Genomic DNA, 26,932 nt, shown 5'->3' on the forward strand with positions numbered 1-26,932 from the left:
ATTGCCCTTTGAAAAGGCAAACTAGTTGGTTCATGTGAACTAATTAACTGACCTAGTACTCCTCCAAAGTAGGTCAACCTACTGGAAAACCCAGGATTAAATTCAGGTTTGACAATAGGAAAACTCATCAATGCAGTTTACAAAGTCTCCTTTTAAATATCATCTAGTTTAAATTAGGGAAAAAAATCAATCCGACCTTCTGTTATTTTGGCACTTGGATCTGGGAGGTGATCATCATCACTACTAAAAATAAAAGGTAAAAGACATTTAATTTTCTATGATTTAATACATGAAGGAATGCTAATTAAGCAAAAGAACATATGTCAAAGTCATTATTCATATAGAAGCAAGTCTGAAATGATTGTGTCTCTGGGTTCTCAAATCATGTGCAAATGATTGCTATATTGACTTTTATTTGGTCTTATATATATAGCTTCCTCTTCTCCATTGATCCAAATAATTGAAGGTTCCCTACATCACGAATCTTGTATGTTAAAACAATCATGAATGATGGGCTGGGGTTGTAGCTCAGATATAGAGTGCTTGCTTCGCACATGTGAAGCCCTGGTTTGATCCTCAGCACCACATAAAAAAATAAACAAAATGAAAATAAAGATATTGTGTCCATCTACAACTAAAAAAAAATATTTTGAGGGCTGGGGATGTGGCTCAAGCGGTAGCACGCTTGCCTGGCATGCACACGGTGCTGGGTTCGATCCTCAGCACCACATAAAAATAAAATAAAGATGTTGTGTCCACCGAAAACTAAAAAATAAATATTAAAAAACTCTCCCTCTCTCTTTAAAAATATTTTGAAAAATCATGAATGGAGATAGGGTCAAGAGAGAGTCAAGAGTAAGTGTCCTAGGGGCTGGGGATATGGCTCAAGCGGTAGCGCGCTCGCCTGGCATGCGTGGGGCCCGGGTTCGATCCTCAGCACCACATACCAACAAAGATGTTGTGTCCACCGAGAACTAAAATAAATAAATACATTCTCTCTTTCTCTCTCTCTCTCCCTCCCCCTCTCCTCTCTCTTAAAAAAAAAAAAAAAAAAAAAAAAAAAAAAAAAAAAAAAAAGAGTAAGTGTCCTAAAATGGCATCAGGTCAAAAAGAAACCTTAATTTCATGGTGCCAAGAAGAAAAGAATGTAGGTACAACCAGGTCAGTTTTTCTCCTTATACCCACTATCTCCCATGATACGAAGTGCTACTCTTCCTAGTTTGTGAATTCTTATAAATGTAAGAACAATTTTAGACATGTTTTGGCCATTCTAGGAAATAGCATCGATCAGACATCAAGTGTACAGTATACTTTGATCCTCTCTGTCCTCTGTAAATTTTGCCTAGCCCAGCCTTTGCTTCTACTGGCTTTCTCAACTTGGATGGTCTTTTTAATTACGTTTTATCCATCCTTAAATGCTAAAATCAAACTCCATTACTTTTGAGATTTCTTCTTGGAATACTTCAACTTACACCTTCTCCTTTATTCTTTAGACTCCTTTGACAGTCAATGCCACATTTAGTTGAGCATTTAGAACCTTAAGGGAATTAAGCTGGACAATCTCTGGGCAAGCTATTAGCACAGGAACTATTGTTTACCCAGTGCCTGGCTCCCAGGCTCAAAAACCTAACACATTAAAATCCTAATCTAACAACTCTAATTGGACCACTATATACTGAAAATCAAGTCTGAGGAGAAGGAAGTAGAGTCAGATAAATAGAAATGGGAGAGAAGATGAAATATGAAGATTCAGGAAGTAACCAGAGCAGGGAAACAAGGGAGATGGGGTGAAGATTGAGAGGCTAAACACTACTTCATAGGTTGACTCAAGGGCCCCATTCTTCCCCTAAGCATAATATTTATTGCAGATTTCTATTTTCTTAACCAACTCATGTTGCTTTAACTGAGGGTACCTGGAATATGAAGGGAAATCATCTTCATTATATGAGGATGAACTCATGATTCTATGTATGGCAAAATGTATTGGTTCTGTGGAAGATCTCATTTCTTCTACCTGGAAAAGTACCAGTTGAGTATTAAACAAAGTAGCATTTATAATAAGTCAAGTCAAAGTATACTGTAGCATTTCCTTAGTTTTCTATATAGCCATCATTTTAGATAAGGCACACTGTGTTTGTGTTTGGTCATGAAATCTCAAATAGCTACCCAATAAAGAGCAGACTGATTTGGTGAGCTAGCTCCTGCAGTGACCAGAGTTGTATCTCTGTTTTCTCTGGTTCACTGCAGCTTCTGGGTTAATCCAGGAAATCCTAAATCATATGCAGTCTCAAAATACATGGTATGATACGACTTTTTGGGTACGGCCAACACAAGAAGTCAATGGCTCCCAGACCATCACTAAGATAAGGAACCAGGGACAGGAGTTGTGTCAAAGTGATTGCAGGCTCACAGGCTGATTGCAGGAGGAATATTCAACATAGTTTGACTAACTTGCTGTGTTTCAACAAGTTGGTAAAGTAGGTTTTAAGGAAAAAGTTGGATAAGTAGCTTGCCCCAAGGTCATACAGCTAGTAAGTGGCAGAAACAGAATTCTAACCCAGAGAGGTTGAATCTGCATGCCTCATTTCACTTCCTTCAGCCTATCTTCTGATCAAGTTCATTGGCATTTAGTTTCTGTGCACCAAACTTATAATGAATATTTGCCAACCAGCACACAAGAAATGATAAAACCTATCATTTAAAATAAGTAGCCTGCATTTCTCTTTACTGATTCCCAATTTCTATTTTTCTTGTGCTTCTATGTAACTTAAGACTCTCTCCATGATCTTTTTTTTCCTCAATTAAGGCTTCTAGCTTTGTCTGTTAATCATTTACCATTCACTGTGAATATCATCAGAGGTAGTAGAGACTCACTAAATCCAGTTTAGTACCTTTTCCTTCTTACCCATGATACATTGCTTGAACCACATTTGTAAAACTCTCTACCTTCTCCAAAAAATCCCAACACTAATATTAGTCATATTCCTCACTTACACTAGATCGTGTCTTTCTCTCCCAATAAGAAGAATTTGTGTCAGTTGAGGATTTCAAGGTAGGGACACGAACTTCAGAAACAGTTATTTTTGGTTCTGTCATCTTAGATTCTCTCCACTGGGTTGATATTCTTTCAATATTTTTTATAGATGTTCTAGAATTGGGATGACGATATTTGCTAAATGATAGAAATTTTTTCAGACTTCTCTTGCTCAATAGTGGCTTAGGGGATGTCACTGGGTTTGCAATGGGCTTTATGTCTTCTTCTACTGGGCCTTGAATTGGTTCTTCTGTAAAAGCTTCTTTAACAACTTCTTGTAGAATAACTTCATCTTCGTCAGAAGTTAAGCCTTCTTCTACCTTGTTTTCTGACCCTCTTTTATTAATATCATGAGCTACCAGTCGGATGATAAGATCTTTTTTGTTCTGGACATCCTTTAAAAGTTCCACTTTAGTGATATCAGGTTTTAACAGATTCTGAAAAGAATTCCTACTCGCTGTCTGGAATTGAAGAGACAATGAATATTAAAAACAATTGCCACAGTCACTTTTCCTGTGGTTCATTTATAATAAGGTAATTTTTATTATATTTTCTACTGAGTAAATTGTTTATATTCAAGTGATATTTACTTATATATTAGTGATATACTTAAAAGAAGAAATAAATGAACACCTTAAGCAATATTTGCATATCCACCTTCCCACCCCCACATATATATTGCATTTAGATATTATTCCAGTCTAAAGAAGAGAACCTAACTAATGTTCTTTCTTTTGCTTCAAAGTTTACTTTATACTTGTCAATAAATGCAAAGTACACAAATTTTTAAAAAATTTTTTAGTTGTAGATGAACACAATATCTTCATTTTTATTTATTTATTTTTATATGGTGCTGAGGATCAAACCCAGGGCCTCACGCATGCTAGGCAAGTGATCTACCACTGAGCTACAACCCCAGTCCCAGTACACAAGTATTTTAATTACATTCTGTTTTGATCATTTGTCTTGAAAGTTTTGTTATCATAGTTATGATAACACTTTTTTTGAACTTCTTAGTAGAGCAATCTAAAGACACATATTTTCATGAAAAAAAGGACAAGGTAGTGGCTGACATGGAGTTTTAAAAATGATGGATAACAGACAAAATTGCGAAGGCCTTTGAATGTTCATTCCTCACCATTCTTCTCTCTTTGCATATGTTTTTCCAAAAGAAGCTTCAAAGTGTAAAACTTCATTGATCCTCCCCCCTCTAGTCAAATGTCACTTTCCATTTTACAATGTTAAAGACAGCTCAAGAAAAAGACAGTTATAATTAAATAAATGACTTTCCCCATTTAAGTAGCTTTTGATGATGCCACAGACCCTTTAAATTCATTTGAGTTATCAATCCTAGATCTAAAAAATCTCTTAATAACATTACAGACCAGTTTTTCATATAAATGCTACTCTAAAGGAATGTCTTTTGTGCAAAACAAAATGAAAGAGGGACTTCTGTGAGAAATGGAAACAATCAATTTTGATTATCTGTGCTGATGGAGGGAAACAGTGGTTCAAAAGATTGCATTGTTCATTCTATATGGCTTTGAAATTTGTCACTGTGTGAGCCTTTAATATGCATGTGTCTGGTGTGTCAGCAAATGTTGTATATCAAAACAGCAAATGAATCCCTGATAGTAGATTCCAAACTGCAGAGTAGCCTGCAACTCATCTGGGTTCCCTAAACTCATCTATGATTCTTTCCTAAACCTCCTCCCCCATGCTGACGATGGATGGGGGATTGCTATCCAGATCACTGCAAAGCATCTGTTGTAGCTGAGCTGCCTGTGTCTGTTTATTTTCCTTAAGATACCATTTGCTTCCATGAATAGTGGCAGGAGTTGTTGGTTTGAATTAAAAATTCTCTTCCAACTTTCTCTGGGCTATAAAGAGATGAAGTACTGGTAAAGGATATAAGTGAAGAGAACAGCTAAGCAAGAATAAGAACTGTGACAGATATTTCTGCACATGATAAAGCATCAACTTGGAGTAAGTTCTACAGTTTAGTTACACAGATACATGCACAGGGAATTACTTACCTATAAATGATACTACCTATTAAATGCAAATATAAATTTGAGAACCCAGAGAGAAAAGGACACTTTAGAGCAGAAAAGGACCTTCATATGGTCCAAGAAATTAAGGAACAAGGAGATTCCATTAGTGTCCTAACCCTAACCATCTCTATAGTTGGCACTGAAAAAAAAGTAGCCAGTAATGTACTCCATAGCTCTGAAACTTAGTTGAATGTTTTGGAAAATACTGCTAAGAAAAACATGCTCCTAGGCTTATGCTCCAGGCAGGCTGGTTTTTTAGAACTTTGCTTAGTTTTTTAAGTCACAAGCTACATCCCCAGTATGAAAGCATATCATCAATGCTAGAGACTCATTTATAGCAAGGGGTGTGGTATTAAATGAAATGTGGGGATGGATCAATATAAGTCCATCTCTGGGAAAAATCTTATGAAATGAAATAATAACAGTGAAATCAAAAGAGTGTGCAGCTAGTTGGTCACCATGGTGCTTGCCTGCATCCCAGCCTCTCCAGAGACTGAGGCAGGAAGATCGTGAATTCAAAGCCAGCCTCAGCAATTTAGTGACGTCCTGAGCAGTTTAGCAAGACCCTGTCTCAAAATAAAATACAAAGAAGAACTGGGAATGTGGCTCATTGGTTAAATGACCCTGTATTCAATCACTGATACCATAAAAAAGAAAAGAAAAAAGAAAAAGAAAAAGAAAAAAAGTATGCAGTCTATTATTTGTCAATGACTGTTGCTAAGTCAAAACAGAACTAGTGTGGATCATTAAGTTTGTGGATTTAAATGTCAAGTAAAGACTGGTTTAACTGATATTCTAACTGGCCCTTCTGCACCCCTAGAGGACAGGTAGCCAAGAATAAGAACTGTGACAGATATTTCTGTAGACGATTAAGCTTTGACTTAGAGTAATGTTCTATGGTGTAGTTACACAGATATGTGTACAAGGAATTACTTACCTATAAATGAAGACTAAGACAATGTATATCCATAAAAAGAGATATGAGAATTATTAAAGGTTATATTTCTTCTGAATTGCCATATGTGAACAATTCCTCTCAGTTTGGTTGCTGTCCAGGGCACTTCGCTATATTCCCATTCCTCAAGAAATAATAGTTCAGTCTGACTGGCAAGTGAAAACTGGTTTATACCTTTATACTGAGCCATAGAAGTGATAAAGTAAGTTCTAGCAAGGCAGAGGATTTTACTGAATGAATCAGGAGTACTTCATTCTACTGGACTGGGCAAGAGAAAACTGACCATATCTTACAAATGCATTCCATAGACCAACCCAAGGAAAGGAGTCACAGAAAGGGAACCTAGCCAGTAGCCACTCGTTTCTTATCATCATTGCCTTTTGTACTTACCTCTAATGGCTTTACATTCAGTCGTCCAGTCTTATCCAATGAGATCCGAGTATCCTTCCTCTGCATTGTTGCAATAGATGAGTATTTGGAGTGACCTATCCCACTTATTGATGCTCTTCTAAGGGCTTCTATGGTATGTCCAGTTCTAGCTAAACACTTCACTTGCAGTTTTTCAAGAGATTGTGTTTTTATAGAAATGACTCCTAAGTGTTCTGCGACAATGTGTGGATCAATATTGATTGGTTTTTTCCCATTGTGAGGAATTATTTTAATTGGGAGTTGCTCTTGAGGTAAATCTTGATATGACTCTTTTTTCTCTAGCCTAGTATCCATTTTAACAGCACGTTCATGTGTCTTTTCAATAATTCGACCAATGTCCAGATTGCCAAAGAGATTAGCATAAACATTTTTTGAGGTAAATATTTCTTGTGGGCAATTTAAAATTTTATTAATAATCATAGAAGCCACCTTATTAGGAAAGAAGTTTGTATTTTTTATATCATAATAGAGTTCTTCAGGTGTTCCACACTGTTGTAGTATATGATTATATAAAGAATCAACAATCTGAGAAATAATTTCTATACTTTCTGAATTTAATTGTTCTTCAGGATTAGCAGGTATGACACTGATGTTATTTCTGGCAATTTCATCTATCACAGATTTTGTCAAATGAGATGCAATTCTATTTAACTCAGGTTTTGATAAGTTTTTAGCATCTTTGTTTGAGGTAGTTGGCAACTTGGCTATTTTGGCCAAGAACAAGGCCAACATTTCCTCTAAAATTGTGGCATCTAACACACCATTTTTTATGAATGAAGGCTTTTCCTTTGACCTAAGGTTATCAATTATCTTAACCACTTTTTCCATAATTGTGGCAGCTTCCAGAACTAATTCTGAACTTGATGGTTCTTCCTCCACTTGAGGATGAAATTCAGAATTGGAAATTTCCTTCACCATTAAATATCCTATTATGTCAGACAGCATATTGCTTTTACCCATTAAGTCTTTATACATTGCAACATGTGAACCAGATTGCTTTAAAACAGTATTATAAACAGAAGTAACTACTTTTTCAATAGTTGCACTGTCTGCTAAAGATATAGTATGTGCTTCTTTGGCCTGTGGTACAACTTTAATCTGACTTTTAGACATATATTCTTGGAATGAGTTTAATATTTTTGAAGTTATATTTTGCACTTCATCATTCATATAATTTTCTGGCTTGCTATCCACATTTGGAAACACAGATAAAATCTTTGATAAAAATTTTACAGCGATTTCTTCTATTATGTTAAAAGGCAATTCATAAGCCAGCAGTTGTGGAAGCTGAGGAAATTCAGTAGTTTGGATAACAGATTTAAGGATATTTTCAACAACATTGTCAACTTCTGTACACTGTTGTGGAGTTAGCTCTCGAGAAAAATAGTTTTGCAACTGATTGCCAGCCATTTCTTGCACAACTAAATTAACTATAGTTTCTGAAAGCATTCTGCATCCACTGGTGAAACAATTTTGTATGCTCTCTTGAGACACAAATTGAGACAAGAGATTATTATAAATAGTCTGAACCACTAATTGAACAATTTCATCATCATTAGGATGTAAGGATTCTACATACTGTACAATCATATGTTCATCTTTGGAGATCTCTGTCATAATTGTATTTACTAACTTCATTTGAAGGAAATTTAGTTCTGTGGATGAATAATCAGATTCTCCTGCTTTAGTGTTCAAGAAAATTTTCAAAAGGAGAGAAGAAGTTACACTTTCTAAAAATTCATAAGGTAACATTATGGTATATGGACAAGATGTCTGGCATTCTTTGTAGGCTTTTTGGGACACTTTTTGAATCCTTCTCACAAACTCCTTTGATTCTAAAGGCAAACATACTGAAGCTGGAACCTGGTTGCAAAGTAGCATGTTTACCTGATGCTGAAGTAGTTCTTCTATTACTGCATTGGCTAACCTTTTTGCTACAATTTCACTGTTTCTATTTATGTCCTTACAAATGCACTCTTGAGATCTATATTCCTGCAAAATATTGCATATAGAGGAATGAACAACTTTATTGACCAGCATTTTATCAATTGATGGTGTTTGAGCCATTAAAGTTTTCCTATCTGAAAAAGGCATGTGAGTTACAGGTGGTATTCTATGTGTGAATGGTATTTTGTCCATAATTATCATTTTTATCTCTGATGGTCCTTTAGCCACAGATGTTTCTTTCTGCCTAAGAGATACTTTATGAACTGATGGAACTTTATCTGCAGTTGGGATGGACTGATTTCCCTGATCTGGGTTTAATATTTTAATTTGAGCATCTGAAAACTCCTTTAATAGGGAATCAATCAGTTTCATAGCTGTAACATGGAGCTCATCTTTATTTATATCACTGGTTATATTTTTACATGCATCATCTGTGCCTGGTGAGGAATAAAATATCAACTTATTAACTATTTCAAAGATAACATCTTCTAAAAAGTTGGCAGGCAAAATCCCAGGATTTTTTCCTGGTAGGTCCAGAGAATAGACTGGTTTACTCAGTTTACTTTTAGTCTCTTCATCTTTACATTTTTCATTCCTTTCCTTGGGGGCTGGAGCATCTTGGCTAGCTGAATTTGTTGACACAGGCTGTACCAAATCCCTACCATCCTCTTGAGTTACATATGCTGCTTTATCATCTAGGCAGCTTTGGAATGTTGAATCATCAATTGGTCCTTGAAAAGAAGATGTTTCTATAATGTTGCTGTAAATACTTTCAGTGATATTTTTTTGAACTTGTTTAGGATGGAAGATTGGTTTGTCATCTATAATTTTGTAAGCTGGAGAATGTCTCCTCTTCTCTTTCACCTTGGACTTCCGAGATGGTAATTCAAAAGATACATCCTCTTTTTTGAATGTACCTTCTCTTTCTTCATTATTCTTTTTATCATCTATTTTAAAATCTAGTTCCAGTAGAACATTCTTATTTTTCTTGTCAATGGTAGCAGATGAAAGATGTTGGTATATCTCATCATCATGCCCTTTCTCATCTTCTCTACTGGAACTTTCCTTTTTACCCCCTTTATTTTTATATGCCACACCTCCATCTAACTCTGATTCTATGGTAGTTACTTTGTTCTTCATTATACTAGTTATAGCAGTACATATTGGCTCATAGATGCTGCCTTTTTTCATTGATGTGTCTTCCTTTATGAAATCCTCTTTTACAATAAATGTTCCTGTATATATCTTTGAAGTGTCCATTTTGTTTTTCAGGCCTGAGGTAGATGGTTGTTCTGGTGAATAAATTGGGTTCTCCTTTAAGCTTCTGTTTATCTTTGTAAAGGATTTATATGGCAGGCATTGAACTTTTTGGATGATGTTATCCACATCCAGAAATGAAAAGATGGTGGAAGACCAGTCTCCCCAAAAAAGTGGTTGAATTTTAAAAGCAGAGATTGCATTCTTAGCTAAAGCAGCAATCATCTCTGCAACAATTTTACTGCTATCATCTTTCTGAACATTGTTAGGCCTATATAGTTCCATGACTTGTTCATACACAGAATCAGATACTTTATCAACTATCTCTTTATCTATTGGTGGACAAGAAAATGTTTCTTCGGCATTCTCTAGAACTTTAACTTCACTTTTCTTAAATTCCCCTATCAGGATATTTGCAAAATTTATAGCCATGCCTACAAGTTGGTCTTCTGACATTTCTTTGTCCTTAGGATTTTTAGAAATACTTTGGAGAATAGAAAACTTGTGAACAAGGTCAATTATAACATCTTCCAAAAATGAAGCAGAATACACAGAAGTCTCCTGTGGTAAGGACGAGGTTTTTTCCTTAACAGAATTTGAGAGTTCAATGGCGTAGTTATTTTCAGGTAAGTTATTTGAAGATGATTCTTCATCATATAAAAATGGCCGGAGATGGTGGTCTACAATTTCCTTCATAATGAAACCAGCTATTTTCTCAAGGAATGACCCTCCCCTTTGGCATAAATCTTTCTGTGTGTCAGATTGAAATTTAATTTTTTTCATATTGTTACATATGGAGTCAACAAAGTCCTCAATTACATCTAATTGTATACTTTCTGCATACTCCTCTGCAGTGGCAAGTCTAATCTGATGTTCAGAAATTTCTGTTATGATTTCATCAGTCATTTTTGAAGCTGCACCCACAAAATCATAATCTGGTGACACTTCTTCCTCTTTTAGTTCAGTTTCAGTCACAGATGAAGGGAATATATATGCTAGCAGCTTGTAAATCATATCTTCTAAAAGGGCACGAGGCAAAACAGTGATGCATGATGGTAAGATATGGCCATCATCATTGATGATACTGAGCACATTTCTGATGATGTTCTCCTCTTGCAGAGAGGTGTAAGACGACATTGCAAATTCTCCTGAAATTAATGCTTCCACCTGATAATCATAAATTTCTCCTAATAGCAAACAATATATCTGCCTTCCAAAATTGGTGACATCACTTTTTATGGCACTATAGACATGAATTAGAGATTTATATTCATCTAATATTTTCTCATAAATTAGGTTAACAGTTTTTTGAACCATTTCTTTATATTCTTCTGAAAGATACAGATTTTCATCCAAGTTATCTACAACTAAAATCTCCGATGCATTGAACTCTGACACAATCGATCTTACTAACGCTGTAGCAATATCAGTAATGTTGGCTGTTGCCAAGAGACTATGTGAGAATACATAAAGGATTTTGCATAAAACCTCAGAAATTACTTCCTCCAAAAAGGCAGCTGAATTTATAATGAAAGACAGTTCTTTTTTTTTAGAATCTCTTGCTTCGTGTTTATAAGTTTGATCAAGAGTGCCTGGAGGGAGAGTTTTATCTTCTGGTAAAAATGACTGAAGGTGATGGTTAAATATTTCTTTTATTATATAACTTGCTATTTTTGTAACAGGCATGTTACTTATGTCTTTCTTTTCTTTTGTAAGGGAGTGGTACAGATTTGAATGAGAAATATCAGTATAAATGGCATCTACCATAGCCTGAATATCTTTTTCTGAAACTATATGTTGTTTATCACATCCATGTTTAGTGATGCATATTGCATGTTTAGAAATTATTGACATGATTTTGTCAGTCAGTCCCATAATTGTGTTACTTAAGTCCAACTGCAAGAGTTCTGGATCTTCTGCACTGAAGTCCAGTGGACTTATCTGAGATAAAACCTTGGTGACTATTTTTTCCAAATGTGTGTGTGATAATATGGTGGTGTATGTTGTAGAAGTCTGTCTTTGCAATCTTGATTTAGTAATATTGTCATGAACTCTTTTTATCAAAACATCAATATTGAGTCTTGAATATGATTTAAAAGGAAGCTTTGCCACAAGATCTGGATGAATTTGGAAATCAACAACTTCCTCCAGGATAATTTTAGTTATCCTCTCAGACAATTTCATTGTGTCACTGAGAAAATCCTTATCAGGTGATGGTTCTAATTCATATTCTTGTAAAACTTTGCTATACACTGTGTCAGTAATTTTAAGGATTACATCTCTATCTACTGTTGGCAGACATAATTGTTCCTGAACATTTTTTAGGATGATAACTTGGGCTTTTGAGAACTCTTCTGTTATCAAATATATGAGTTCTTCAGATGTTTCCAAAAGTTCATTTTCTGAATTTGTAACTGATTTTGTTTGCACAATGCCTAACACTCTATGGAATATTTTTCTTAAAACCCCACAGATCACATCTTCCAAAAAGACGGAGGGGTAAGCATTGGAAAAACTCTGTTGCCTTCTTGCATCATTGACATATGTACATGTTGAAGGAGATGATAGATTTCTATACACAAATGGATGAAGATGTTGTTGGCAGATATTTTTAATGATAAAACCTGCTATTCTATCAATAAGAACCTCATTACTACTTGTGATATTGTGCTCAATTTCTTCTTGAGACCCAGAGTTTTGCAAAATATTTCTGAATACTGAATCAATGAGATGCTGAGCGTCATCATCTGAATAAACAGAGTCAGTATCTCTATCTTTTGAAAATCGAATTTCATGTTGGGAAATTTTCCCCTTAATGTCATTGATTAGTTTCGAAGAGAATTCATTGACATTAATTTGTGATCTGTCTTCTGGAGTTTCTGCAGATGAAAGCATGCACAAAGAAGGAGGAAAAATTCTAGATAGTAGTACTTTGATTAGGTCTTCTAAAAATGTGTATGGTAGCATAGTGTTATATGGAGATAAATGCTGGGTTGGCTTTGTAGATTTACTGATCCCACTAAAGATGTTCTGAATAACATTCTGTACTGTTAAAGTAGCATAGGAAGATGCTGACAAATCCCCAGAAAACAGTGGATGGAAAAGATAGCCAGAAATATCTTCCACAATTAAATTGGTAAGATGTTCTGCAAAAAGTTCACTGTCTTTGAGTTGTTTATTAACAGTTTCAGGATCCAGCCCATATTGTTTCAGAACATTCTTATAGACTGAATTGACAAGTTCATCCACAGTGTCTGTATCTATAGTAGGAAAAGAGTGTTTTTGATCATCACGAAGAATATAGATTTTAGCTTTGCTAAAATGTTTATTAATTGAGTTTACCAATTTTTGGGTCATTTTATCCAGTTCAGTCTCAGTGTTATAGTTTGGGTTGAAGATTCTTGATAAAAGCCTGCCAACAACTTCTTCTACAAATGCATTAGGATAAAAACTCATACCTAGTGATGATGGAGTCTTGCAGTGTCTTTGTGGTTGTGTGACTTCACTGAGAACCTCTTTAACCATATTAGATATTTCATCCAATGGGGTCTTCGAATGAGGTAAGGCATCTCCACACAAAAAGGGCTGAAGATGATTTTCAATGATCTCTTGAATAATAAGACTAGCCATTTGGTCAACCAGAATTGGGCTTTGGCTTGCTATGATTTTCTGTATTGACACAAGAGAATCATACATCTGCATAATATTACCATAAATAGAATCCACCATATTTTGGAGGTTACTTTCCATATATAAATTTTGACAATCATATTTAGTGAGCCAAATCTTATGCTTTGAAATGGACAGCATAACTTTATTTATTATACAAGTGGATATTTCATCAAAATCTGAAGTCATTAGATTATTCCCCAAGCATGAAGCCTTGCTGGATAGAGGAAGGAGTTGAAATAATAGCTTTCTAATGACATCTTCTAAAAATGAGTGTGATAGCATGGTAGTATAACCTGGTGAATGTTGAACTTGGTAATTAAGTTCTTTCAGGTTATTTTGAAGTTTTTGCAGTATGTTTTCTGCTTTGAGAGGGCAGTATGAATTAGGTGTGAGATTTTCTAGAAGGTACAGTGGGAGTTGGTAGTCTAAAATCTCTATCAATATGCCATTTGTTATCTGTTCTGCTATTGATGTAATAGCATGGGTCAGATTATCACCACAGGCCACTTGCAATTCATATTCCCATAAAACATCATTATAAACTGAATCAACAATCTTACTCACAATTTCTTTAGAGACTGATGGGAAATAGATCTTTTCTTCAACATCCCATAGAACAGTGACTTGAGCATTATTAAACTTATTCACCACGGAGTTCACCCCTAATGCATTCATCTCATTGAGCTGGATCTCAGTGATATTTACATTTTTGGCCCACAATGAGGTATGGAAGCTAAGAAAAATTCCTGAAATTATTTCTTCCAAAAATGTGGCAGAATAAACTCCTATTACATTCATTGCCTTTTTTCCTGGTCTTCGAAGAGGAGGTAGACAAGAGGATTTTCTTGGAATATGCCTACTAAAAGGGGCTTGTATTTTGGGAAAAATCTCCCTGAAATTATTGAATGCCCCTATTAAAGGCTTGTTGTCATCACTTTTGACCTTTGCAGAGCCTTTACCCTGCCTTGATTCATTTAATTCTGGCCTTTTTGTTTTTGGAAAACTGGAAAATGTCTCTCTTGTCTCATATGTTAAATGTTTTTTTGCAAAGATTGGACTTCTCAGAGGTTGCTGTACATTGTGTGACAGTTTTTCCATTAAGGATTTTACCAAATTATGGGAAATGATACTAACCAGGGATTCTTGATCTATTTCTTCCAGATTTTCCAAAAGGTTTGACATATCATATCCTTCAAATGGTGAGCATACATTCTGAAGTATGTTGAACAGTTGACATTCAGCTGATATTTCATCAGAAAGAGGGTCACTTTTAAAAGAGTTGTTAGGTGCACATTCTTCCAACAGTATTGTAATAAGTTTTTCACATACAACATTTAGAAGAAAAGCAGATTTGGGAGAGAGCATTAGGTTTTCTCTGGGTGTGCTATGACTTTGCTGATTACTTAGAGACGGGTACATTGTCATTGCTATTTGACCAGAATCCATATCCCAATTTGGACATTTGTCTGATAAAAACAAATCTAAAACAATATTAAAAATTTTATTGACTACTATTTTGGATTCACGAGTTTTTAGGCTACCAATCAGGGTGCCTAATTTACATGCCAGAGAATTCAGCTTACTTTTCTGTATGAGTTGGTCCATTCGAGGAATAAGAACTGATTTCCAATCTCTGGGGCCTATCTGTCTTTTCATACTTCTGGTTTTGTTATGAATGGTCTCACTACAGCTTGTAAGCATGGACAATGACTTATTTCTTCCTTTGCTGTCAGACTGCTCATTTATTCCCATATCTTTGGACAGAACATGGATCACTCCTATTAAGAGATTCTGAAAGACATTCTTGAAGTCTGTTACATCTACTCTTGGGCAGTAAATATATTTGATTTTTCGAGAAACCATTTGTTGCCTAATGTCTACCTTTAAAATATCACTCTTAAGAAGGATTTGAATAATGATTTCAGAAATGTTTAAGGCAAGTTTTCTGATAGATATTGACCGACTTTCAAACAGTTGGGAATGAATTAAAATAATCTTGTTAAGAGCTGCATTTTGGCTTTCTAGGGATTTCTGTCTTGTTTCACTGTCTTGGTTGCAATCAGAAATTCTTGAAAGTATATATGAAATAACCAATTTTGTGAGATGCTCACAAAATTCATTAAGTGAAAAATCACTGTTTATGCTCCTTAGAGGTTGTTTTGATTCATATTTTTTCCTTAACAGTGTGGAAGCATTAGATACTTTTTCATCCTGAGGACCTTAAAAGAGAAAAAAAATTGATTGCTATTTTTAACAAGCAAAATATGGACCGTTAAAAGCACTGGCAATATTTTATATATGAATTTCACCTCACTCAAGAAATAGAAAAACCTAGTCCAGAAAAAAACTGTTTTTTTTTTTCAAATCTCTTTTTCCCATCTGTGGAATCCTTATTTCAGCTAGGAAGTTAAGAAGAGAGCCCAACAGAGTTCAAATCTCTAAGTGCTGGTTTCTTCCTTGAATAACTACATTGCTTTAAGGAAGCTGGAAATCCAGAGGCAGAGACATGATTTCTAGCTTTAGTGTTGATATGCCTTAGTTAGATTCTAGTGATTTTTTTGTTTGTTTTTGGATTTGAACTCAGGGGCACTCGGCCACTGAGCCACATCCCCAGCCTATTTTGTATTTTATGTAGAGAGAGGGTCTCACTGAGTTGCTTAGTGCCTTGCTTTTGCTGAGGCTGGCTTCGAACTCATGATCCTCCTGCCTCAGGCCTCCCAAGCCACTGGGATTTTATAGGCATGTGCCACTTCACCTGGCTAGATTCCAATTATCTTTAGAGACAACACAATTCTTTTTTTTATAGTTTTTTTTATTATTTTTTTATTGGTTGTTCAAAACATTACAAAGCTCTTGACATATCATATTTCATACATTAGATTCAAGTGGGTTATGAACTCCCATTTTTACCCCATATACAGATTGCAGAATCACGTCGGTTACACATCCACAATTTTACATAATGCCCTATTAGTAATTGTTGTATTCTGCTACCTTTCCTATCCTCTACTATCCCCCTTCCCCTCCCCTCCCATCTTCTCTCTCTACCCCATCTACTGTAATTCATTTCTCTCCTTGTTTTTTTCCCATTCCCCTCACCACCTCTTATATGTAATTTTGTATAACAATGAGGGTCTCCTTCCATTTCCATGCAATTTCCCTTTTCTCTCCCTTTCCCTCCCACCTCATGTCTCTGTTTAATGTTAATCTTTTCCTCCTGCTCTTCCTCCCTGCTCTGACAACACAATTCTTGAAAAATGTTTGGGCTAGGCAATTAATTATCCAATTTAACATATGTTGAATCGAACTAAATGAAAACTGATATTCAAAGGTTTTTGAAAAACAAATGTGGCTAGTTTATAAACCTCAATCCAGTATGTGCATGTAAAATGCAGAAAGGGAGTGCAAATACCATTTTTGCAAGCATGGGTTTAAAGTATCATGCCTAAAAAGAACTTAAGATAGGCACTGGAACATGAGCAGAACCAGAAGTTTAATGCCACTGGTCTTAAACTCTATCAAGAATAATGGTAATGACAACTATGCACCTCAAAAAAATTGGATGATTACTTTGTCCCCAATTATTTGTATATGAGTTATGACTATACATTATTGTAAGCAGACTTTTTTTAAGGAACTTAAAAAAAACCCTTAGAACTTTTTCAAAAAGTTATTTATGTATTTATATTTTAGGAATTGCCTTTAGAGCAGTTGTATGTACCACACAAAGAAACTTGTCTCATCATTTCATAGACATCCCTCATGTCCAACCATAATCTCCTGCTTTAAATTATGTCAATTTAATCACATCTGTAGATGGGTAAAACTGAACAACAGCTCTCCAAATGACAATTATGTGAATGCATAACGTATTTTCTTTTAGCATACTGTCTAGATGAAGAACAAGTAGATAAAGAGCTGCCTCAAATGCAAGACTATTAAAGAAAAACAGTGAATGCAGCTTCTCAGAGGTGAGGGTAGTAAGAAATTATTAATTTTTAAAAGTTAAAATTCTGAATTCTTAAAATGATCATTGATTTTGTTTTCTAAAATTATGCCAACTTTTTATAGTTCGTATCTTACTCACCTGTGGCTTCAAACTTCTTAAAATGTGTGATCACAGATGTAGTAATATATCTTGCTATTAGATGGATTTCATTAGGTCCCAGTTCTTGGTCTGTAAAGGCAACGACTTGAACCTCTTTGAAAGCTGTGATTTCCTCTAAACTTGGAGACTTATTTTTCCACTTGTCCAGTAAAGTGAAGTTTCTACTTGTTTCAAGGCTTTTGTTTTCCTTTTCAGTTTTATAGCCAATCCTTTCTCTCCAAATTTTCAGCAAACTTTTCTTCTCATCCTTTTGTTCTTTAGATATAACAAATGAAGCCTTCTCCTTTGATACCAAAAATGACTTCATTGTTTCCATATTTTCATTAGTGTGAGTGAGTGATCCTGGAAGGTCATAACTCAACAGTATGCTATTGACAATATTTTCTGCAGCTAAACCTATTTTGAGTGAAGAAACAGTTGTCTGTATTTTATTTGAGTAAAGCATTCTTTGATTTTCACCTTCCTCCATTTTTGTGAAGCACAAGGTGTGTTCCAGTGCTGATTGTTTGGGGACACCAGATTTCTGAGATAGTTCTGGCAAGACACTGTCTTTAAGGAAATGGGTGTTTCCTTTTATGGATTGATTAAAATGTCTGAGGTCTTGTGCTTCACTTCTAGAACATGATGGTTTAACTTCTCTTTCAATCTTTTTCATTGCATCTGTAGTTTTACTTGTATCTCCTGCAGAATATCTGACATACATAGGGGACTTTGAGGAAGCTCTGCCCTTTCTTCTATCTTCCTCTGAATAAAACACCAAGCCAGATGTCTGTGAAGGATTATCCCTTCGGCTAAGTCCATTTGGTGTTGAGGTGAGCATTTCCACACCATTTGAGGATTTGGCCCAATTAACAGTGTAGGCATTTTCAGTTCCTCGGAGTAGATGTTTTTTGGGATGATTTTTGATCAATGATTCATAGAAATGGGTACACTGCTCCATCAAAGTGCTGATAATCTGACTTGTCACAGTATTTTCTTCAAGTGCATGAATCGAAGATGGTTCCACTTGCTGTTTTTCTTTGTCTGTCTTGTTCTTAATTATTCCGAGCATGTCATTCACAGTATTAACAGCGTAAGTAAGCAATTCTGAATGGAATGAATATAACTGCCGAAGGGTATCCTGTATATTTTCCTGAGAAATCATAGTATTTGACTTAGAGTCATGAGGAAACTTACTTAGTGGTTGTAATTTTGGCAACAGTTTTTTCATTGATGGTTTCTGTAGACCAGCAAGGAAGTTTTCAATAGGCATTTTCACAATTTCAGAAAAAGCATATGTAGAGACATGCTTAAACTGTAAGTCTGCAAATGACTCTAAGATATTTAGAACTCCTTCAATGATCTCTTGAGCAATTTTGTGGCAGGATCCCAAATAAATTTTGTCTTTTAATTCTGTGTTATAGATTGATGTATCATTGCTATTGTTAGTTCTTACTAGAGTTTGTCTTTTGCATACTTGAATTTCTTTACTTTCTGTTGTGAGTACCTGATTCAAGAAACACAACTTTAATTTTTCAAACAATATTTCAACAATTTCATGGCCAAATATATTAATTTGTTTTTGGAAATCCTCAGTTCCTGCAGAGGCTCTTCTTAAATTATGGTACCTGCTTTCACAAGTCTCAAGAGGTGCCAAATTTAAAAGTGAAATGGACTGCTCTAATTCTTTTGCTTTTATTAGAATTTCATTCAAAACAGTCTCAGCTACCACCAACAGCTTACATTTTTCATTTTTCATGTCGCTTGATTCTGTTTGCCATATATCAAACATTTGTTTAAAAATAACTTCTTTAGGAAAAATTTTTTCTAGCTGTGAAGAAACATTTTCCAAAGAAAAACGTGCTTCTGGGTTTGAAAGAGAAATTGTAGTTAAATTATTTTGTGAAAGTTTGAATTTATCTGGCTGTGAGCCTTTTGTTGGATTCACCAAATTGTTCTTGGTTGCATATAATCCTTCCAGAATATTATTGACTATTTCACTTGCTGTCATGAGTCGATTGAGGGGTAAAGCTTTTGTATTTATTGTTGCTCTATTTTGCTTCACCTTTTGAAATTCATTCACAATTGTTTCCAGAATTGTACAAACTATATTGATGGCATGCATTTTTAGTTCTTCAGGGGGAAGTTTTGTTTTCACTAATGAATTTTGGGCATCTTCTGTTGAGACTAGGTGTTGTGGCCCAGTGGCTAACTTAGACTGGATGCCTCGTGGAAGCTTCTCTGTAGAAATTGACTTGGTCTTGCTTTTTGCCTTACCACCACTAGGTGTGGACTGTGGTTTGGTCCCAAATTTAGACACAGAGATAGCTTTTGACTTTGTTTTAAAATTTTTTCTAATACCTGGTCCAGGGCTGCCCTTAGGACCAGCTTTAGAACTGCATGGCCTTTGAGGTGGTGTTTCATCAGACTGATGGCTAGGGGATGAACTTTCATCTAGATTTAGCCAAACAAAATTTGTGATCTTTTGGAGAATCATTTGGAACAACTCATTGCCTACACGTAGTGGAGAAAGTTCCAATAATGTGGTTTCCAACAAAATGACACTTTTGAAGTCTGTGAAAGAATAAACTTGTGATGTTACACATTCAGGGGGAGGACTTCTTTTTTCTGCTTGTTTCAATACCCTAAAGCATGATGGCTTCATTGGTGATTCATCACTGCCAGGTATTTCCAATTCTCTTTTGCTGTCCTTATTTTCATACAAGGTTGTCACAACTATTGAGAACATTTTTCCATAAACACATTCAACAATGTCATTTGAGACTCTGCTTATTTGTGACAGCAAGGGTTTTTTTCGTACTGCTGTTGTTTTAATTTTAGAATCAGTTGTACAGTGGGAGAGTTCACCAGATGGAGACCCATGGTCTATGTCTTCCATTACCATTTGATATGCCTTCTTTAAAATGTCCTTTACTGAACCTAACACAGCAGGTGTTTTCTCCTGTCCAGATTCTCTATTTCTAAATATTTCCTCTAGAATTCTTCCAAGATTCTCTTCTTCTGATATGATTTGGTTTTGATTTGGGCATTTTGAAATGAGAGACAATTCAGGGTTGAAGTCCATCTTTCTTTGTCCTGGCAATATTTCATTTTGTACAGCCAATTGAGTAATGACATCAGAGTTCTGTTTTGAGTAAAAACTACTGTCCTTTGAAGATAGTTTTTTGTTCAAATTCTTCAAGATATTGTTGATGGTTTCATTTGCAATGATGTTTTCTTGAAATAAAGCATTATTTGAATATGAATATGTCTTTTGGATTTCTAGGTCTATGTCACTTTTAATAAGCATCAAAATGGTACTGGCAATGATGTCAGCATATTCCTTAAGACTGCCTTGTGATACGTGAATTGTGTGTCCATGCCTTTCTTTGTAACTGTCAAATGTGTAATTTGTGGCCTCTTGACTGAGAATGGTTTTATCTGTAGATATTTTCAGGATGCTTACATCTGATGGCATTTGCTTTGATTCAAGAAAGACCCTGTCATTTTGTTGATAATTTGTAATTTCAGGGCTAACAAATGATTTTTCCCCATTCTGGGGATTGAAGGTAAGTAGTGACTGTATTCTCTCTGTGACAAATACATTTAGCCTATTAAAAATAGTTTTTGTAATGAAGTGAGCATTTCCCTCACATGGGTCAGGGGTAAATGGCTTGGTATCATGTTTTTTCAGTATAGTTGTCTGACTATCATCAGAGAAAGCTGATTTCAGCAATGTATCTCTTCTTGAAAATGGAAATCTCTGCTTTTTCCTTTCGTGTGTTGGGTCCATAACAAGGGATTGTTGACATTCTGCTGTTGGAAATTCATCACACAATGTCAGGGATGATCTCACAGAACCCTTCGCCTGTATGACAAGCATCACAGCAGAACTAAGATTTTTAAGAACAATATCCACCATATCATTGGAAATCATAGTAACACATGACTTAGGAACTAAAGTCATTTGAATATCCTTATTTGCATACTTGGGGACAGTTCCAGAATTTGTTTCTAGATACCTCCCACCTACATTATATTTAACACTTGGCACAAAATATGATAAATTATTCTCCTCAAGTGTTTTCTCACAAATGTCACTTAAAATTCTTTCAATGGTGTCTAATATTTGAAACTGAAGTTTTTTTCGATAGTTACTCTTCTTGAATAGTTTTTCCACAACATTTTCTGGCTGGCTTGGATCAGTCTTCCTGCCAGCTGTATTTTCTATGTGCTTGCCTTTAGTAGATATGATATCTAATGTTGTGTTAACGATCTGACTTGTAATACTTCCAGAAACTACATTATGACTCAAGACTGGATTTTTTACTTCTTTGTCTAACATATGTTTGATTCCCTGCAAAATATGTCTAGTCAGTTGTGTTGCATACATACTTAATTGAGAGCCAGTCAATTGACATATTGAGGTTGTCTTTTGTGACTTTTTATGATCCACTGAACAACTGGAGACTTGATCATCAGAACATGAATCTTCATTTGATAAACATGATTGGCTGGTCACTTCCTGCTGTAAAGGGAAAGTCATTGGAACTGTGAAGTTGATCTGAGGATAAAAGAGAGATTTTACTTTGGAAGTAACAAATGCTTCTAAATTTGTCAATACTGACTGTATAATATCTTCAACTACATTTGTTCTGGTCAATTTGCCAATATTGAATCTGGTCTGAAGAGTACATGAATTTCTATCCAGTATGGTAGAAAAAGCAGAGGACTTTCCTCCACTGGTGTATTCATGAAAAGATACATTTGATGGAATGGTGATAGTGTTATACCTATTTTCACAGGCATTTCTATCTGTCATGGTAGCAGAGTAAAGTTTTTGAAATATGATTCTAATAATACCATCTGCAACAATGGTTACATCTGCTTCTGACACTAAATGAGCCATCTTTTTCTCCAGAGCTCTAACAGATGTTTGAGCAAATGGCTCATCACCAGCATGAAGGATGTCACGTAAATGGGACTGTGGCAAAGAAAGTGCATTTAATTGATCAATTAAATCATTCTGAAAGATTTCATTCAAAATATTTCTTATAATTGGCACAGCTGGGGACTTCTGTGGCTCTTTGAGTTCTATTTCAATTTTTTTCAATATTCTTTCTAGTTCCTGTTGTTCAGAAGAATCAGATTTAGCTTCTAATTCTAGTGGTCTTTGCTTCCCAGCACTTTCTTTCTCTGTGTCTGCATTATCTTCTAGATATGATTCTGGTCCAGCTCCACCAGGAAGAAAATTTCCATAGATTGGCCTGTATCTGTAACTCTCATTGTCTTTCTCTTCTGGTTCAGTTTTATCACACGAATCTGGAAGCATTCCATCTAAAACTAAATTGACTAGCTTCTTAAGCATTTGTTTCTCTTGTAGTGGGTTGCGTACACATGTTTCCAAATCTGGCAAGCTCACATTTAATTCAGTTTGGATAGCCTTCAAAATAGCACTTGCTATCTTCTTTGTATGCATTTGTAAAGCAGAATGCAATCGTTCTTCATGTGTACTGGCCCCCATGTTGGTACTTTCATTTTCCCAGTCCATCTTGTTGCTCTTTTTATTTCCATTGATTATAGAACCCAGAGTTTTAAAATTTTTATTGACAAACCCTTCTAGTTTAACAAAAACTGATTCAAGGATATCTAAAGTCCTGACTTTTGATTTATCTGAATACTTTTCTTTTGCACTCCCGGTTTTGGGGGCAGTAGTTTTTCTGTTATTGGCAGTCACCTCTTGACTGTCTTGCCTATTTACACCAGACATCAGGGTGGAGATGATGTTAGAGCACCTGTTAATTTCCTCAATAAGTGAAAAAAAGGATAGACTGTCAGTGTCATTATACTTGGAGATATCTTTAAATTCAGAATATATGAAACTGCTATTCTCAGTGCTACATAACTTCCTAATGATATCTTCTAGAATTGATTGAGAAATATGCTGTATGTCAGGATCCAATGCAGTGGTCATTCTCAAATCAATCCACTCTCTGTTTGACTCATCAGATGAGAGAGGCTGAAGTTGGTCTCCTGCGAGCTTGCATAACATGTCATATAAGGTATCTTCAATTCTATCTAGTATTTGCAATCCAGCATTTTTGTGAACTTCTTTTTGTGTAGGAGGCCAATGAAAAGGAGAAAATGTTTGTTGATCAATGTCAGCAGTTCCACATAAGAATTTAGACCTTAGCTCATTTGAAGGCAGTAGAGTATTGCTTTTATCTGTCACTCCACTTAACACCTCACAAATACAAGTTACTAATGAACTTGTCATAATGTTATTGCTTAGCTTCATAACAGCAGAGTCTAATTCTTTCTCAGTGTTAAGAGGAAATTCTGTATCCTTAAAGTTTCTGGGAAGTCCCCTTATTCTAAGATTTTGATTTTTCTTATTACATTTTAGTCCTTTCTGGATACCATCCAGTACAATTTTTACCACTTTGGTTGCATATGTACTAACAAGAGGTTGAAAAAAAGATTTCTTGCCAGGTGCAGCACTGCTTCCTGGTTTTAAGCATTTTTGCAATTTTGGACTAATAAATGAGTTCAACTTCTTAAAAATTGTGTGAGTGATCTTATCAGTAATATGAACTATAGGTTCAGATGTTGATATGCTTTCTTCATGTTCTAATTGGGGATACCTTGTTGAGTCTTTACCAAGTGCAGATAAAAATATCATCTTCTTTTTACTCTCCAACCATATTTCTAGTGGCTCTTTATTTGGTACATCGGAGATAAATACAGAAGTTTGGTGTAATGATTTGGTGGCACTGGTGATGTGACTAGAACTCATGTGAAGTATTTTTAATACAGCATCTGCTAATTCTTCAGCTACTGTGTGGATTTCGGATGCAGAGAACAACTGATCCATCCATTCTTGATGTGATAAAACTTGTGGTTTTCCTGAGGTAAGCAGTGAAGCTTCTTGACCATTTTTATTGGCCAGGTAACCAAGGGACAGAGAAGGTATGTCTTTAAGCACTTCTGTTAAAGTACTTGTTATTACATTCTCTGAGGCTATTTCTATTTTATGCTTTTCATCTTGGCTGAAAATCCAAATGTCTTTCTTCAAACATGGCTTGTCCTTGAGAAAATCTGTATTGTTAAAAGCTGGAAGGTCAGTACTTATCCTCCAGACTTGAAATACTTCTTTGCCTGGACAAGCAGATGTTGTAGGTAAGTCGATATTTCTTTTGTATTCAAGATCATCATTTCCTCTTTTTGACAAGTGATCAGGAAATTGTCCTTGTGATTTTCCTTTTTCATCCTTGATAGATGAAATCAGCACATTTTCCACAATATTGTTTATTTCTTCATTTTCGTCTTCAGAATAAAGGACCATACCAGGAACATTAATAGGTGTAAGTAGTTGCCCATATCTAGGACCATCAGCTACTCTAGTGCCAGTGAGCCTGTTCTCTTCTTCAGGGTCAGAAAGCCCGCTCAGTCTGGAGCATCTATTTATTTGGACATCTCTTTCCCTTGACTTCTGATGCAACTGAGTCAAGATATCATCAAGTACCTGAAGGGTGAACACTGTTTCTTCAGTTGCAGTAAGCCTTTCATTATTAAGTCCAATTTGTATATAATCTAGTATAGTGCGGATTGCTTCCTCTATGTGACCAAACAGAGAAGATTGGGACAAAATATTTGACACTAAATTTTGTAAAATGGCTGCATCAGGTTCAGTACTGGATTTTCTTATGCTGGAAATCTTTCTCTGAAGGAGAGAGCATGTTGGATCTTTTGTGTGTTGCTGATAAGCATGTTTGGGTGTGACTTGAAGGTGAACAAATTCATTTTGCTTGGAAGATGCAAGAGCCTTTAGCTTTTCTAAAATCACACGAACCAGATCGTCTGCAATATCACGCATGTTCTCCAAAGTACAAGGCAGTGAATTATTTAAAGATTTTTCTTTTGGTGAAATGAAATATTCTCCACTAGGTGTTAAGTCTGATTTAAAGTGGACTGATACATCTTCTTGGGAAAATACCTCAGAACATTTTTTCTCAATTGCATGCTGTAGCTTCCCAAGCACGTTTTCCACAATTTCAGAAGCTACTGAGGAGATATTGACATTAGAGATTATTTGTTTTGTGTTGGCATCAGTGTGGTTAACAGAAACTTCAGCCGTAGTAGAGGTGAGTGTAGGAATGGTCTGGGTTAAATCAGACATCATTTCTCGAAAAATGTTTTCTAAAGTCAACTCAGTTTCCTCTTTTAGGTAATATTTAAAGTTAACAAAAATATCCTTTAACTCCTGCATCTCATTTACAACATTTGCTTTTTCATCAGAAGATGGTGGGTATTCTAAGTCATCCGTTTTTGTAGCAGCATCCTTAGGTATCTTGGTGCCTGCTTTACTTGGTACAAAAAGGTCACTATTGGATTCACAGACTTTCACCTTGGGGTGGTCAAAGGTCTCACTATAATCACTTTCAAGGGCTATATGTTTTTTTTTCTTCTGATGACTTTTTCCCACAAATTTTATTTCTGTGTCAGCAGATGAGAATTTTGAAGGTGTGGGTAGGTTCTCCATTGACCTGTTAGGTACCTTTGCAAAGGGCTCTGCCTGAAATGTCATATTTGGTTTGTATACCAATATTTCACTGCATGTGCTACAGCATCTTGAACTATCTGAAGATAGGGAAGAGTCATAAGACTTTAAGCATGTATTATTTTTTATCCTTTCTTCATAATTTGTGACGACTGGGTATAATATACTGGTCACTGCAGCCACAACCCATGTCATTATATTATGAATTATAGTGTTCAGTTCTTCATAAGTTACCTGGAAGAGAAGTGAGCAGGAATACAACAAAAATCAAATACAATTGTTCTCTGTCTCAGAGAAAGGGGTAAACTTTAATTCTGTATGTTAATGTGCAGCTAGAATAGTCATGTATAGAGAGAGACAATATGAAAGGGTATTTTTAGAACCTCAGATTAATTTCAACTGGTTTATTTTCTATGGCTGTAATCTATTCTTTGATTCAAAAGCCCTTGGAAATTTTATTTTTAGTATTTATTACTGGAGATAAATTGGCTTTCTGGGAAAAGCCAGATAGATGTCTAAACTCATACCAAACAAATGCTTTGGTGAGAAATAAAATTGCATTTATGATCCAGGCAATATTTCTTAAAAATACAAATAAGATTACCTCAAAAAAACTATTTCATGAAGCAGATTTGCAGTCAAAATTGTGTTCATGTCACAGCTGACACTGGCCCATGGGTAGATGCAAAGTATATTTTTAAAACTCTGCATCTGTTCATGTTATTGTTATAGATATATTTTGGGAACATAAAAATCCTCTTGCCTATATTAAATAGTAAGTTTTTTAAGTTGTTTTTACACTCAACACAGCTAGGCCAAGAGTGCTTAACTGTTGCAGGAACTCTGGTTTTCAAGGTTTGAACACAAGTCAATGGCAGCAAAGGCCAGGAGCCGGACATTTGGGCAGCGCAGGTAATGATAGAATCCCTATAATGTG

General features: G+C 35.4%; 1 protein-coding gene across 1 annotated transcript in view; it reads right to left on the minus strand.

Annotated features, from left to right (window-relative positions):
* Positions 1-2,973: 2,973 nt before the first annotated feature.
* LOC308639542 (fibrous sheath-interacting protein 2-like) overlaps positions 2,974-26,932 on the minus strand; it is a gene marked incomplete at both ends in the record, with an annotated part of 76,505 nt that continues 52,546 nt past the window's right edge. Inside the window, 4 exons of the mRNA XM_081277749.1 lie at positions 2,974-3,495; positions 6,434-9,150; positions 9,493-15,567; positions 17,436-26,229. Of these exons, the coding sequence (XP_081133875.1) occupies positions 2,974-3,495; positions 6,434-9,150; positions 9,493-15,567; positions 17,436-26,229 (18,108 nt within the window). The remainder of the gene's footprint in view (positions 3,496-6,433; positions 9,151-9,492; positions 15,568-17,435; positions 26,230-26,932) is intronic.

This window comes from Spermophilus citellus (assembly GCF_964194105.1).
Source record: "Spermophilus citellus genome assembly, chromosome: X".
Classification (NCBI taxonomy): Eukaryota; Metazoa; Chordata; class Mammalia; order Rodentia; family Sciuridae; genus Spermophilus; species Spermophilus citellus.